At 39.9% G+C, this 15,261-nt stretch overlaps 1 non-coding gene and 2 gene segments (V, D, J or C); 2 read left to right on the top strand and 1 right to left on the bottom strand.

Moving 5' to 3' along the window:
* Nucleotides 1-3,072: 3,072 nt before the first annotated feature.
* LOC129622231 (U6 spliceosomal RNA) lies at nt 3,073-3,174 on the bottom strand. The gene has a single exon (XR_008699899.1). It is a non-coding gene; the product is annotated as a U6 spliceosomal RNA (small nuclear RNA).
* A 1,140-nt stretch (nt 3,175-4,314) lies between these two features.
* LOC129620746 (T cell receptor alpha variable 26-1-like) lies at nt 4,315-8,606 on the top strand. The segment is given in 3 exon segments: nt 4,315-4,354; nt 5,132-5,451; nt 8,601-8,606. Coding segments are annotated over 3 exon segments (366 nt in total).
* Nucleotides 8,607-12,151: 3,545 nt separating this feature from the next.
* On the top strand, nt 12,152-12,962 carry LOC129621092 (T cell receptor delta variable 1-like). The segment is given in 2 exon segments: nt 12,152-12,284; nt 12,495-12,962. Coding segments are annotated over 2 exon segments (345 nt in total).
* The last annotated feature ends 2,299 nt before the right edge of the window (nt 12,963-15,261 follow it).

The following is a 15,261-nucleotide window of genomic DNA, read 5'->3' as shown; positions in this document are numbered from 1 at the left end:
CTCAGGGGAAATTGATATGTTGCATTCTGGGAAACATCATTGAGAATGATGCCTGACTTTTCATCACAAACAATAGCCATCACAAAAGGAAAGCATTTCTAAACTTTCTAAAGAAAACAAACAAATAAAACTTGCAAGGGAGATTGTTATGAGCATGAATGTATGTGAAAAAAATTTTTTTCAGTGTTGTTTAAAATCACTGTTAAGAGAGTGGAAAGTCAATCCCAGAGTGGAAGGCAATATATGCAAAACACATTTCTGAAAAAGGAATCAAATGCAGAAGGTATTACAACTCATAAATCAATAAGAAGAGAAAATAGTTAATAAGAACAGCAAAATCTTAGAGATCCAAATCAGAAATATTACATCCAATAGTAGCTAGTATACATGCAAGATGTCCTTGATTTTATTATTTTTAGGGAAACCAAAATCAAACCTCACTTGTTCCATCTGTGTCCTTTCAGCACCCTGGGTGTGTCAATGTGTCAGTGTAGCTAGTTGTATATGATACAAAAGGATAGGGAAAATAATGACTGTTTCCAAGAAAATAAGAGATTAAGTAAATGCCCTAGAAGCTTCCTTCCCTGAACTGATGTGGCGGGTTTGGGGGAAGGGTGGCAGGGAAGCAGATCACAAATCTGGACACTGAAGGAAAGGCAGGTTTCAACAGCCTATAGAAAGTGGACATTTACTGAACTTACTATAAGTCAGGAACTGTAGAATGCATTTCTGATTCATTATCTAATCTAAATATCAAAACCCTATGAGACAGGTTTTATTGTTCCAATGCTTGTAATCTTTGGGAAATGAGACATAACTTTCCTAACTGTGAAAAATGTCTCAAACCTTTATTGTCAGAGTGTACCATTTAGAGGGCTTCTTGGAGATTTGGGTATGAGGAAGTACTTGACCCAGAACAGAATGAATGGATGTCTCAATAATGGTGACATTATGGGTTTAAACTGGAACCTAAAGAGATCTATGAAGAATGGTTCTATCAAGATCTACAAGACCTTCTAGAATTAACACCCCCAAAAGATGTCCTTTTCATCATAGGGGACTAGAATGCAAACTCAGGAAGGAATGCAAACTTACTCCAAGCTAGTTTGAACTTGGCGGAGAAGGCAATGGCACCCCACTCCGGTACACTTGCCTGGAAAATCCCATGGATGGAGGAGCCTGGTGGACTGCAGTCCATGGGGTCGCTAGGAGTCGAACACGACTAGCGACTTCACTTTCTCTTTTCACTTTCATGCATTGGAGAAGGAAATGGCAACCCACTCCAGTATTCTTTCCTGGAGAATCCCAGGGATGGGGGAGCCTGGTGTGCTGCCATCTCTGGGGTCACACAGAGTCGGACACGACTGAAGTGACTTAGCATAGCATAGCATAGTTTGAACTCGGAGTACAAAATGAAGCAGGGCAAAGGCTAATACAGTTTTGCCAAGAAAACACACTGGTCACAGCAAATTTCCTCTTCCAACAACACGAGAGACCACTCTCCACTTGAATATCACCAGATAGTTAACACAGAAATAAGATTGGTTATATTCTTTGCAGCCAAAGATGGAGAAACTCTATAGAGTCAGCAAAAACAAGATCTGGAGCTGACTGTGGTCAGATCATGGGCTCCTTATTTCAAAATTCAGGTTTAAACTGAAGAAAGGCTGGAAAACCACTAGGCCATTCAGGTATGACCTAAATCAAATCCCTTAATTTAAACAATTTAAATAGTTATTTAACACAACATTTTCATTAAATTCAATAAATTCATTGGCTCATTCAACAAAGAGATAATTCTTGAGTGCCTACTCTGTACCAACCTCTCTTATAAACATTTAAATTATATGGGCTTTTAAGTAAATTTTCAACGTGGGAAGGTGAGATGCAAATGAATACCAAGGAGATCAAGAAGTGAGAATGCACTATCATATGACTGCAATAAAGCTGTCAAAGATAATTAAAACCTTCTATAGAGTGTTTAGGACCAAGACAACACAGATGAGCACAGAGGTATTACAAGTAAGATGTGTGTGCAATGTGGTAAGCTGCTTCAGTCGTGTCTGTCCCTGTGAATGCATGGAGGTAGCCCAGCAGGCTCCCTTATCCAAGGGATTCTCCAGGCAAGAAAATTGGAGTGGGTTGCCATGCCCTTCTCCAGGGGATCTTCCCAACCCAGGGATTGAAACTGTGTCTCTTAAGTCTCCTGCATTGGCAAGGGAGTTCTTTACCACTAGGGTCACCTGAAGTGAAAGTGAAAGTTGCTCAGTCATGTATGACTCTTTGTGACCCCATGGGCTGTATTCCATGGAATTCTCCAGGGGAGAATACTGGAGTGGGTAGCCTTTCCCTTCTCCGGGGGAATCTTCCCAACCCAGGGATCGAACCCAGGTCTCCCTCATTGGAGGGGGATTCTTTACCAGCTGAGCCACAAGCAGCCGAGCCACCAGAGAAGCCCAAGAATACTGGAATGGGTAGCCTATCCTTTCTCCAGTGGATCTTCCTGACCTAGGAATCAAACCCGGGTCTCCTGCATTGCAGGTGGATTCTTTACCAACTGAGCTGTCTGGGAGTCACCTGAGAAGCCTTTTTTTTTTTTTTTTTTTTTGTCGCTCAGTCGTATCTGATTGTTTGTGACCCCATGGACTGTAGCCCACCAGGCTTCTCCATCCATGGAATTTTCTAGGCAAGAGTACTGGAGTGGGTTGCCATTTCCTTCTCCAGGGGATCTTCCCCACCCAGGGACTGATCCTGGATCTCCCGCATTGTGGGCAGACGCTTTACAGTCTGAGCCACTAGGGAATCCCCTGGAAATTTATCCCCTGGGATAAATCCCCTATTTATCTTCAAATCTGAAAGTGAAAGTGAAGTCGCTCAGTCGTGTTCGACTCTTTGTGACCCCATGGACTGTAGCCCACCAGGCTCCTCTAACCGTGGGATTTTCCAGGCAATAGTACTGGAGTGGATTGCCATTTCCTTCTCCAGGGGATCTTCCCGACCCAGAGATCGAACCCGGGTCTCCCGCATTGTAGACAGACGCTTTACCATCTTAGCCACCAGGGAAGTCCCTAATAAAATATGGAACGCTTCACGAATTTGCGAGTCATCCTTGCCCAGGGGCCATGCTAATCTCTGTATCGTTCCAATTTTAGATGGAGCTTTACAAACAGTTGCTTGCTGACTTTGGTCTGGATTTATCTCTGCAGTTCTTTTATTCAGTCACAAGAGGGGGCTGCTTCATGTAAGAACTGCTACTGGGAGAAGGGAAGGGAAATTTGTTTCCCATTGCTGTGCAAGAAAAAAAAAGAAAGGAAAAATGGCATGCTTTTACCTTCTTTAGACAACTTGAGCTTTATTATCTCTTGTTGAATGTGTGCGGTCAAGGATTCAGGGGATCTTAACCCAATAGCCTAAGCCATTTACATGTACCTCCCTAACACTGCTTTCCCATTTCCCTGCTCTGATTATCCCTTCCATTTTCTATTTCTTATACTCTTTTCCCCATCCTTAGACTTTTTCTACCCCTTATACCGACCTCCACCCCACCCCCACTTTGTTTGCTTTTTTTTCTATTCCTTTGCCTTAGCATTCTTGTTTCACAACACCCACAAGTATCGCATAGGGAATATGAGGATTGAAGAACCACTGTTCAAGGAGGAGAGGTGAACACTATCTATGTCAATCAGTTGGTATATTAAGACAGACGCATGGAAGATGTCTATTTACGTAGGAATGCATGCATGATTTCAAGAACCCTCACAAGAGCTGCGAGTTCTAGGATGTGTAGCTTTTCGTCTCAATGTTATTAAATTTTTCCTGTCTCCTAGAGCACATCACTGCCTACTTTTGATTCTCCCATACATTTTCTGGAATGTGGATGGAAGTTTTCATCATTTTCATCACAACACAGAGCTCAGTACATTTTTCTGGGATTAAATCATGCATTCCACAAGTTTCATGGAGCATCAGCCAGTTTCTTAAGAAACAAATGAAAGACCAATGGTTGTGCATAGACACATCATTGTGATCGGTATTCCTTTTCTTGAGCCAGACATTAAACTTCATAGATGATTTCACTGTGAGCTGGGGATGTTTCACCGTCTTTGGGGGACATGACTAAAACCAGGGAGGAAGACATAGATAAGGAACTGCTTGATCATTGGCTGAGAAGGTCCTGGCAACAACATAGTAGTATCTGCACTGGTTGTAAGTTTTTACTGACAGCTGTTGCCTCTGTTCCCTGGAACCTCCTCAAGCCAAGGATCAGACACAAGCCTGAGCTCTGAGCCCATGGTCCTAGCTTGTCCTTGAAGTATGAGGCTGGTGACTGGAGTAACTGTGTTTCTGATCTTGGGTAAGTGTTCTGTGTCTACAGGGGATGACTTTGAGGGCAAAGGGCCACAAAGAGTCACTTACTCTCTACACCTCTCTCTGTGTTTTATTCAGCATTATAGAGATGGGACTGAGAAATGATCTGTGGGTTTGCTAAAGAGGCCTGTCTTCTACATTACAGTTTAAATCATAGCCACGATACCAGAAGAGTCCTTAGCAGTAAGCAGGTTGTAAGAATTCTCTGGGCTTATTAAGCCAAGGACCCATGGAACAAAGCCTGTGGAATCTCTGATTCTTGCCATGTATCTTTGGTCTCTATAATTTTGTTGTTGTCCAGTTGCTAAGATGTATCCAACTTTTTATGAGCAAATGGATGTCAGTATGCCAGGCTCCTCTGTCCTCTACTATCTCCTGGAGTATGCTCAAATTCATGTCCACTGAGACGGTGATACTGTTTAACTGTCTCATCCTCTGATGCCCCCTTCTCCTTTTGCCTTCAATCTTTCCCAGAATTAGGGTATTTTCCAATGAATCAGCTCTTGTCAGCAAGTGGACAAAGTATTGGAGCTTCAGTCTCAGCACCAGTCCTTCCAATGATATTCACATTTGATTTCCTTTAGGATTGACTGGTTTGATCTCCTTGCAATCCAATAATGAACACCAATAATATTTTTGCAGGACATAAGTAGAAACACTGGAGTAGGTACCAGGGCCAGACAGTTATAGGAGGGTTATGCCTTTAATCCATAGAATTACGCTGAAATGTGCTCTGGAGCTAATTTAATTTCTTAACCCATAGGGACTGTGATTGATGCTAAGACCACCCAGCCCAACTCTGTGGATTGTGCTGAAGGAGAAGATGTAAACCTGCCTTGTAACCACTCTACCATTGGTAGAGATGACTATATACACTGGTATCGGCAAAATCCCAATCAGAGTCCACAGTATGTCATTCATGGCTTTCAAGACACAGTGGACAGCAGCGTGGCCTCTCTGACCATTGCTTCAGACAGAAAGTCCAGCACCTTGGTCCTGCCCCAGGTCACCCTGAGAGACGCCGCTGTGTACTACTGCGTCCTGAGAGAGGCACACTGGGACAGACAGGGCTGCACCTGTGCAGTATCTCTGGTGGGAAGAAGGGGGGAACTCAGTGGGGGAGCAGTCACGAGAGCAAATCTAGAGTCTAAGGAGAGTCAGAGAGCAGTAAGAGATGAGGAAAATGAAGGGAAGGAAAAGGGGAGAGATGCATAAAGGAAATAAAAGGACAAGGAAGAAGTGCCGCATTAGTTGATGTAGCTGAAAAGAATTATGGGGCTACTAAGAATCCTAGAAATAAAGTGAGAAGCATTAGCAATTTTTCATGGTTCTTTCTCGTGTCAGTAAAATGTTGGTTCCAGTGTGTTAGTCTCAACCTAAAAGTGAGAAAAATACAAATAGTTTTCCTTGTTCCAAAGGTGTCTTTCATGTGGACTCAGGGCAAGTCCAGACTCTGAAATTTTATAGTTGTTCCTCTTAGCATAAATAAATTACTTTTTTAAGAAAAATCCCAAATGTTTTTTGTGGCTAGTCTCAAACATGCATATTTGTCAGGAAGAAGCTGTTTTAGAAAGAAACAAAAATTAAGTGAATATTAATTTAGTTTTAATTTGTCTGGAAGTTTTACCTCTACATGGAGTTTTCATGGTTTTTTATATTCTCTAAACAACACACAGAACCATCTCATCATAAAAGACTCAGGCAGAACAAAAGTAAAAGCCCACAGCTGTATCATCTTCATTCCAGCCTAGTTTCCACCTTCCTCCGAGAAAACCAAATCTGATAATTAAAGCTAGCATGCCAGTCTGTTTTTTTCAATTATCTATATATTTGCATATAATTTTATGCAATTACATACACATTTACACTTACATGCATATGCGTATGGACACAATTTGACAGGCAAGTTGGATTTATTTGAATTTTTTCCAACTTCCCTTTTGACTTTCAGTTAATAAAGTGTGCTGGAAATCATCCTACAGTAAAAAATCAGTTTGTGCATGCTCAGTGGTGTCCAACTCTTTGCAGCCCCATGGATTGTAGCCTGCCAGGTTCCTCTATCCAAGGGATTTTTCAGGCAAGAATACTGGAGTGGGTTGCCATTTCCTCCAACATGGATCTTTCTGACCCAGGTATCAAACCTGGTCTTTTCTATCTCCTGCATTACAGGCAGATTCTTTACCACTGTGCCACCTGGGAAGCAGTCCAATTAGTTCTTTATAATCCCATGTAGTACTCTGAAACATTCTAATTGTCTTTCTATTAATAAATATTTGTTTCTATTATTGTGCTATCGTGAAGAGTGTTGTCTTTATATATTTTTGTAATTCACTTTTGTATCTACAGGGACATCTCTATTATAATGTAATTTCTGAAACTAGAATGGTTATTTACAAAACAAGGTGCATTTAAAAAATTTTTGAGAAAGTGACAACTTGCCATTCATGTGGTATAAACATTTATACTTCGGCTAACAGGAGGAAGGTGAAGTTTGCATCACTGGTAGCTCAGCTGGCAAAGCTAAGCTTTAAACAGATTTTAAAAGTTGCCTATATTCAGTCTTAATATGTGTTAGCCCAACTGTTGAAATTATTTTTAAATCTAAGAATGTCAAGGTCCAAAATCTCAGCCTGTGTAGTTCAATCTGGCCTTACTGGAAGCAATAGTAAGAAGAACGCCCCTCAATAATGAATCAACTGGAAAGACAGTGGAATGAATCACAATACCAATCACAGAAGGTGACTTATTTTAGGGCAAATGTCAAGTATTAGAATAGAAAGTATACGTTGTTACTCTAGAAAAGCAAGAATCCCTAATGCTGCAAAGAGATATCATTGCCCCCTAAATATTCAAATGGTAGTAGAAATATTTATTACCAATTATAGCAAGATTTTGAAGCATCTTTAGCTCTTTCCATGGGGTCGAGAAGAGTCAGACATGACTGAGCAACTTCCCTTTCATTTTTCACTTTCATGCATTGGAGAAGAAATGGCAACCCACTCCAGTGTTCTTGCTTGGGGAATCCCAGGGACGGTGGAGCCTGATGGGCTGCCGTCTCTGGGGTCACACAGAGTTGGACACGACTGAAGTGATTTAGCAGTAGCAGTAGCAGTAGCTCTTTATTAGCCACACATTTTCCCCAAGAGAAAAGATATAGAGGAAATTAGAGCACAAGACAGAGAAAGAGAGAGCCATTCCGGTCCTTGATCTGAGTGGCATCACTAACATAATATTCTCTGATCATCAAAAAGACTGAGAAATCTATCCTGCTGCATAGGATGTGTACCTAAATGTTAATTGCTTTGTTTATCATGCTTTGGAAATTGCTTTGATTCGTGAGTTAGAGATGAGGAATGGATACTTGTACTCAATCTTGGGAAGTTCAATGAGAGGTGCTGCCCCACATTCCCTCCAGTCACTTTTTCACTCATTTCCTTCTCTTCACGGCCTTTGAGCTCACTTTCTTTATCCTCACTTCACTTTTCCTGCAACATATCTTTTCGTTCCTTTTGTTTTTTGAAATATTCTCAGTAATCAGCCCAGTACCCAACAAATAGTAGGTGTTCAATAAACATTTATTGAGTAAAGAAATATTCATGACTGATGTTACTAGTAATTGCTAGTAACTAATAATTGCTAAGGATGCAATAAAATATTGAAAGAGTGAGTTGGATCTTCTATGAAAATAGTAGAGAGAGTCAAAGAACATCACATAAATATTATAATGAAGACAGGGATATATTTGAAAATATTTATTCATAAACTCATTAATCCTTTCCTTCTATTTCCCTTTCTTTTCCTTCTTCCCACACTCCTTTCCTTCCCTTCTCTTTACTCTTTTTTCCCTATCATTATTAGTGAAATATGTCCCCAAGCATTTTGCTAAGCTCTTCCTGTGAATCTTCAGTTTATTCCTATACAAAATCCTTTTTCCATTAAAATTCTTAATACTTTGTGTTTGTCATAAGGTAGTTGACACCAGATATTTTGAAAAATTAGAATTGCATTTAACTATATTCCCCCACAAAGAGGTGGGAATTCTAATTTTAGAAAAATGCATAAGAAAAAGTCATTTAAATATCAACTGGTATTCTAAATCAATCCATTTTCCATAACTATAAGCCAACAAAGGTGTTAAAGGTCCATATGATATTTCAGCAATGCTGTGTCCATAGGAGAGACAGTGCTTGCCAGAAAGCCTTTTCTTATTCCTGTTTTTTATCCCCATTCAGAAATAATCCCTACCAATTAAAAAAACTCATGTGCTATCTTTATACTGTATATGTCTTGCTTTAAAACATTCTACTGAAATCTTTATAAATTACAGAATTAATGAGTACTTTTTAACAGAACTGTAGTTAGTTCTACCACTAGTTCTTGCTAAGTCACTTCAGTCATGTCCGGCTCTTAGCAACCCTATGGACTGTAGCTCGTCAGGCTCCTCTGTCCATGGGATTCTCCAGGCAAGAATACTGGAGTGGGTTGTTGTGTCCTCCTCCAGGGGATCTTCCTGACCCAGTGATTGAATCCGCATCTCTTATGTCTCCTGCATTGGCAGGCAGGTTCTTTACCATAACGCCACCTGGGAACCCTCTATCAGTAGAGATTTACCATTAGATGATCTTACAAGAAAAACAGTAGGAGTTAATAACTTGGAGCTCCATTGGTACATTGTGTATTTTAACTTTATTTCCCTACAACTAATATATTAATAAATTGAATCATGAAGAGATTGTTGGCAGAGCATACTGAGGATTCTAATGTTTTACAAATTCTACCTGTTTGCACATCTGAAGGCCTGAATCTAAAGTTAAAAGAATATCTAACTCATTCATTACACCAGAATTGCATAAATCTGGCAACACAATAAGTGATTTTCAAATTAACTAATAACAAGTATATACACAATACAGCACATAGAAAAGAAAGTATCCTGGGCAAAAAGAGGAGGATAAAATGTCTGAAAATAATTCATTTCAGTAATTAGAATGAAAGTTTAGAAAACTACATCATCCATGTAATACATGATAACTGTAAAATAAGAAAAAATCTAAAAGTAGAGGAAAAACTGAAAGAAGAATGATATGAACAGATGGAAAGGGTGGCAAAGTAAAATTCTTTGATAAAATTAACACTGGAAAGATATTGCACTAAAAATTGAGCAACTTTTGCATATATGTGCTAATGAGATAGTAAGGAGATCAAGCCAGTCAATACCAAAGAAAATCAACCTTGAGTATTTATTGCAAGGACTGATTCTGAAGCTGATGCTCTAATACATTGGCTATCTGATGTGAAGGCCAACTCATTAGAAAAGACTCTGATGCTGGTAAGATTGAGGGCAGGAGGAGAATGGGTGACAGAGGATGAGATGGTTGGATGGCATCATTGATGCAATGAACATGAGTTTGAACAAACTCCGAGAGATAGTGAAAGACAGAGAGCCTTCACTATCTCTGCGACCCCATGGACTAGTGTGGTGAAGTCCATGGGCTGCAGAGTCAGACTGACTGAGCGACTGAACAGCAACAGATGCTCACACAACAATTACATGCATATCCACAACAGCTATATTTGTGATGGCAGAAACTGGAAGTCTGCCAAATGTTCTTTGTTGTATGAATAGCTAATTATGCCATGGTACACCCATACAATAAAATATAATTTATACATCTATTTCAGCTTGCAATAGAGTTAAGTTTCAATAAACCATTTTCAGTTGAAAATACCAGTAAGTGGAAAATGCATTTAATATACTTACCCTACTGTGAGTCAGAGCCTCGCCTGGCCTACCTTAAAGGTATTATACTGAAAGTGAAACACATAATGGTTGTACGGGTACAGACTGGCTGTAAGTGGATCAGTTGTTTACCCCCCTGTTCCTGGGTCTGACTGAGAGCTCAGCTCAATATTGCTACCAAGAATCATCAGAGAATGTAATACAGCATGTTGCTAACAAAGGGAAAGATCAAAATTCAAAATTCGAAGTATGATTTCTAGTGAAGTCATACATAGCTTTCTCCACACCAGAAAGTCAAAAATCCTAAGTTGATTCATCATAAATTGAAGACAGTCTGTTGTGATTAAAAGAAACAGACTATTGATACATGTTAATAGCCAAGATTTTTCCAGTAGTCATGTATGGATGTGAGAGTTGGACTGTGAAGAAAGCTGAGCACCAAAGAATTGATGCTTTTGAACTGTGGTGTTGGAGAAGACTCTTGAGAGTCCCTTGGACTGCAAGGAGATCCAACCAGTCCATTCTAAAGGAAATCAGTCCTGGGATTTCTTTGGAAGGACTGACGCTAAAGCTGAAACTCCAGTACTTTGGCCATCTCATGCGAAGAGTTGACTCATCAGAAAAGACTCTGATGCTAGGAGGGATTGGGGAGGAGAAGGGGACGACAGAGGATGAAATGGCTGGATGGCATCACTGACTCGATGGACATGAGTCTGAGTGAACTCCGGAAGTTGGTGATGGACAGGGAGGCCTGGCGTGCTGCAATTCATGGGGTCGCAAAGAGTCTAACACAACTGAACGACTGAACTGAACTGAACTGAATAGCCAAGATGGATCTCAATGCTGAGTGAAAAAAGTCAGTCTCAGAAGACTACATAGTGGATGATTACACTTAAGATATTATTATGACTGCATACATAAAGTATAAGTTTACTTACATAGAATTCTCAAAAAGACAAAATATAGAGATGAAAAGATCCATATCTGCTAGGGGTCATCACCAGTTGCAGGGATGGGGAGGGTGTGAAAATGGTTATCTTTAGAGAGATGGAAAAATTCTGTACATGATTTTAGTGGTGGTACAAAAACCTACACCTGTGAAAAAATTTCATAGAGTTATGCACAAAAAAGGAGTGCATATAAAGCTGAGGTATCAGATTATCATTTGTATTTTAATAATATTTTAAAATTCTAAAACCCAGAAAAAAATTCATTAAAAATTTTGGATAAGTTGCCTTTCTTCAAGAAGGCCAAAAACCTGTGAGTTTTTAAATATACTATTTAGACTTTATATGAAGAAATGTACGTATAGGCTAAACGAATGACTAGTAAGTAAGTAGATTACAAGAAGGGTCCATAGCTTATACTGTCTTATTTTAGGTTTGTTCATGTTGTTGCAGGTGGCATTATTTTGTTCTTTTTCATGGCTGAGTGATTTCATTGTGGGCTTTTCCCAGTAGCTCCGTGGTAAAGAATCTGCTTGCCAAGCAGGGGATATGGGTTTGATCCTTGGGCCAGGTATATCCCTTCAAGAAGGAAATGGCATCCCACTCTAGCATTTTTGCCTAAGACATCCCATGGAGAAAGGAGCATAATGGGCTACAGAGTCAGACAGGACTTAGCAACTAAAGAACAGCAATAATTTCATTGCACATATGTACCACATGTTTATCCATTCCTCTGCTGATGGACATTTCATTTTCTGTAACACAACATTGTAAATCAACTAAACTCCAATAAAAAGTTAAAAAACAAATCCTACTTTCGATGGGATGGCAGAATTATTCCACTAAGTATTTATCAATGATTATCAATTTGTTTGTTCTATGATACCCCTCAGCTCAAATTCTGACTAATAACTACTTTTATGAAGCCCTCTTTAAGGCTCAGTCTAACTTAATCACCAGTGAAAGAAAAATAGACAAAGTAAGGGTTTGTGGTGAATCAGACTATTTTTCCCATCTGTGCACAGATGACGTTACCTTGAACATGACAAACCCCACTTCCTATTTGAAGGAGTCACACAGGAACCAGGTACTATGTATATATGCTGCCAGGCACACAGAGACACTGAACTCTCAGCTTGAGGCAGAACTCAGCACATTTGTGCAGGGGAATCCATACCTCATGCCGCTCTCCAGTCTGCTCTGGGTGTTCCTGGCCATCGCCTTCTCTGGTAGGGATGCTTCCAAACATGGGTGCGAGTGTTCAGGGTGAAAGGACTGCACACAGGCGCGTGGAGCTTCACAGGGACTTGGGGAGGAAAGGAGGATTGGGGAAAAACAAGCATCTTATGATTTCAATTTTTTTGTCTTTGGATCCTAAATAACTCCTACACTATTTTATTCACTGCTTCATCTTTGTTTTCTGATTGTTTTCCGCACAGCATCTGGTGTGGCCCAGAAAGTTACTCAAGACCAGCCAGATATATCCAGCCAAGTGGGGCAGTCAGTCACCCTGAATTGTCGGTATGAAACAAGCTGGAGCTATTACACCCTTTTTTGGTACAAGCAACTTCCCAGTGGACAGATGACTTACCTTATTCAACAGTATTCAGAACACGGTAATGCAAGGAACGGCCGCTTTTCTGTAAACTTCCAGAAAGCAGATAAATCCATCAGCCTCATCATTTCATCCTTACAGCTGGAAGATTCTGCAAAGTACTTCTGTGCTCTCTGTTAACTCACAGTGCTTGAAGTAATAGGAAAAGCTGTACAAAAACCCAGAGCTTGATAAGAGAGAGCCCCCCTGCTGCAGGACCCCAGCTGAAATGCACACCCACAGACCCCAGACAAGAAATGATAGCCCTGTGGTTGTTTAAGTTGTGGTCTGGATCAGAAGATTTAATTCTAGATAAAGTCTCCTTCTATGTCATTGGAAACAGGTGTCCAGAGTAACTTTCTACTAATACATTCTCATCTTGAATTTTTTACTTTAAGTCAGTCATACAGAACATGTGTAAAGTTGTCTAGATTTGAAAACTTGTCCCATAATGCTTTAAACTGGCAGTTTTACTTCATCACAAACCTGGGTCTAGCTGTGTGGAGTCCCCATCAAAACCATGTCCTTAGTCATTTCCTCTTAGACTTTGTGTCAGGGCACAATCAGAAAAGCAGAACCATGGGTGATGTAGAATAAGAGATAAGTTATAAGGACTAGATCTCAGGCAATGGCTAGAGCTGGTGGACAAGTCTGTACAAAGCTGTTGTTTTTATATCTGATGTTGAGCCTGAATTCACTTTAAGTGAGCTTAGAGTAACATTTGAAAAGGAAAGTTTGGTGAGGACAAAAGCTGGACAAACTGTGACACATAAAGTCATACTTAAACTATGAGGACACTTGGAACCCACAAAGACTTGTCTGTCTCACCTCCTTCAGTCTCAATAACAATACTGGGTGACCTTGAAGAGAAGTGGGTGTCATTTGCCATCATGCTACACCCATACTTGGCCCAAGACAAAGAAGATGAGGAGGACTTCTAATGGGAAGTAGAAGAGTTGTGAGTCAACAATAAGATGAGCTAGTTCATCAGCAGCAATGTGTAGAAAAAGCATTTGCCAAAATCCAATAGTCTACCATGGTGAAAACTCTAAGAAACACAGGAGTACTGGAGAATTTCCTCAATAGCTCTTAGCATGTTTACTGGTAAAAGACTCTATATTTTTCCCTAAGGAAGGGAACAAAGGGAGAATATCCACTTTAATCACTCTCCTTCAGCACAGCGCTGGACGTTGTAGCCAGTTGCAGTAAAGCAAGTAAATATATAAACAACCTTTTAAGCCAGAAAGGCAGTCAAATTACCACTATTTTCTATCTATGTAGAAAAATCCCAAAGAATATACCCTCCAAAACTCCTACAACTAGTAAGTGGGTTCAGAAGGTCTCAGGATATACAAGGTAAACAAAATCAAATGCATTTCTATATACTAGCAATAAACATGTGGATATCTAAATTAATAATATAATACTGTTTACAATGGCTCAAGAAAGACCCTAAATTCTTAGGCATAAATCTCAGAAAACATGTACAGAACTTATACACAGAAAGCTACAAAGCACTGGTACTTCCAAAAAATACAAATAGCCAATTATTCTAGCTATTATCCTAGAAAGACCAACTTTCCCCCCTTGGAGCTACATAGGCATCTTTAAAAGTGAAATTGAAAGTCACTCAGTCATGTCCAACTCATTGCAACTCCATGGACTATACAGTCCATGGAATTCTCCAGGCCAGAATATTGGAGTGGGCAGCCTTTCCCTTCTCCAGGGGATCTTCCCAACCCAGGGATTGAAACCAGGTCTCCCATTGCAGGTGGATTCTTTACCAGCTAAGCCACAGGGGAAGCCCCATGGAGCTGCATAGGCACTTTTAGAGAAAAAAAAAAATTGGTGACACATGCATTATGACCTCTTTTTGGACTTGATTCTGTTTATTGATTTCATTTTATCCTCATACCAACAGACCATTCTATCTTAATTACTGGGGCTTCATACACGTTTTGAAATCTGGAAATGCAAGAGATGTTTTCTTTGTCTTATTTAAGGCTTATGCTAGGTTTTTGCACTTCCACATAAGTTATACAATATCTTCTACCACAAGAGATTGAGGTAATTTGCTTGGGATTGTGTTGAATTTATGAATTGATTTGGGACAAATCAAATTGATTTGGGACAATTGACATCTTAACATATGGAGTCTTTGGATCCATAGCCTCTTTATTTATGTCCTCTCTAATTTCTTTCATTAATATTAAGATTTTTGTAAAGGACATGCATTGTTGTTGTTGTTTAGTCTCTGTCGTTTCCAACTCTTTGTGACCCCATGGACTGTAGCCTGCCAGGCTCCTCTATCAATGGGACTTTCCAGGCAAAAATACTGGAGTGGGTTGCCATTCCCATCTTTAGGGGATCTTCCCAACTGAGGGGTATTTTCTACATGTACAAACCTGTGCTGTGTAAATAAAAATAATCCACCTGGTTGGCAGGCAGACTCTTTACCACAGAGCCACCTGGGAAGCAAGGCTACTTGCTATAGATATAACAATTTTATCTTTTATTTCATATAACTTTTTTACCTGTAATTGACCTAAATATCCAGCATCAAATCCAGAGGTAGTGTTAACTGGGTTAAGAAAAATGTGAATACAGGGAAT

The sequence above is a fragment of the Bubalus kerabau genome, chromosome 10, assembly GCF_029407905.1.
Source record: "Bubalus kerabau isolate K-KA32 ecotype Philippines breed swamp buffalo chromosome 10, PCC_UOA_SB_1v2, whole genome shotgun sequence".
NCBI lineage: Eukaryota > Metazoa > Chordata > Mammalia > Artiodactyla > Bovidae > Bubalus > Bubalus kerabau.
The sequence above is the reverse complement of the archived record's forward strand: the minus strand, read 5'-3'. Positions and strand labels throughout refer to the sequence as shown.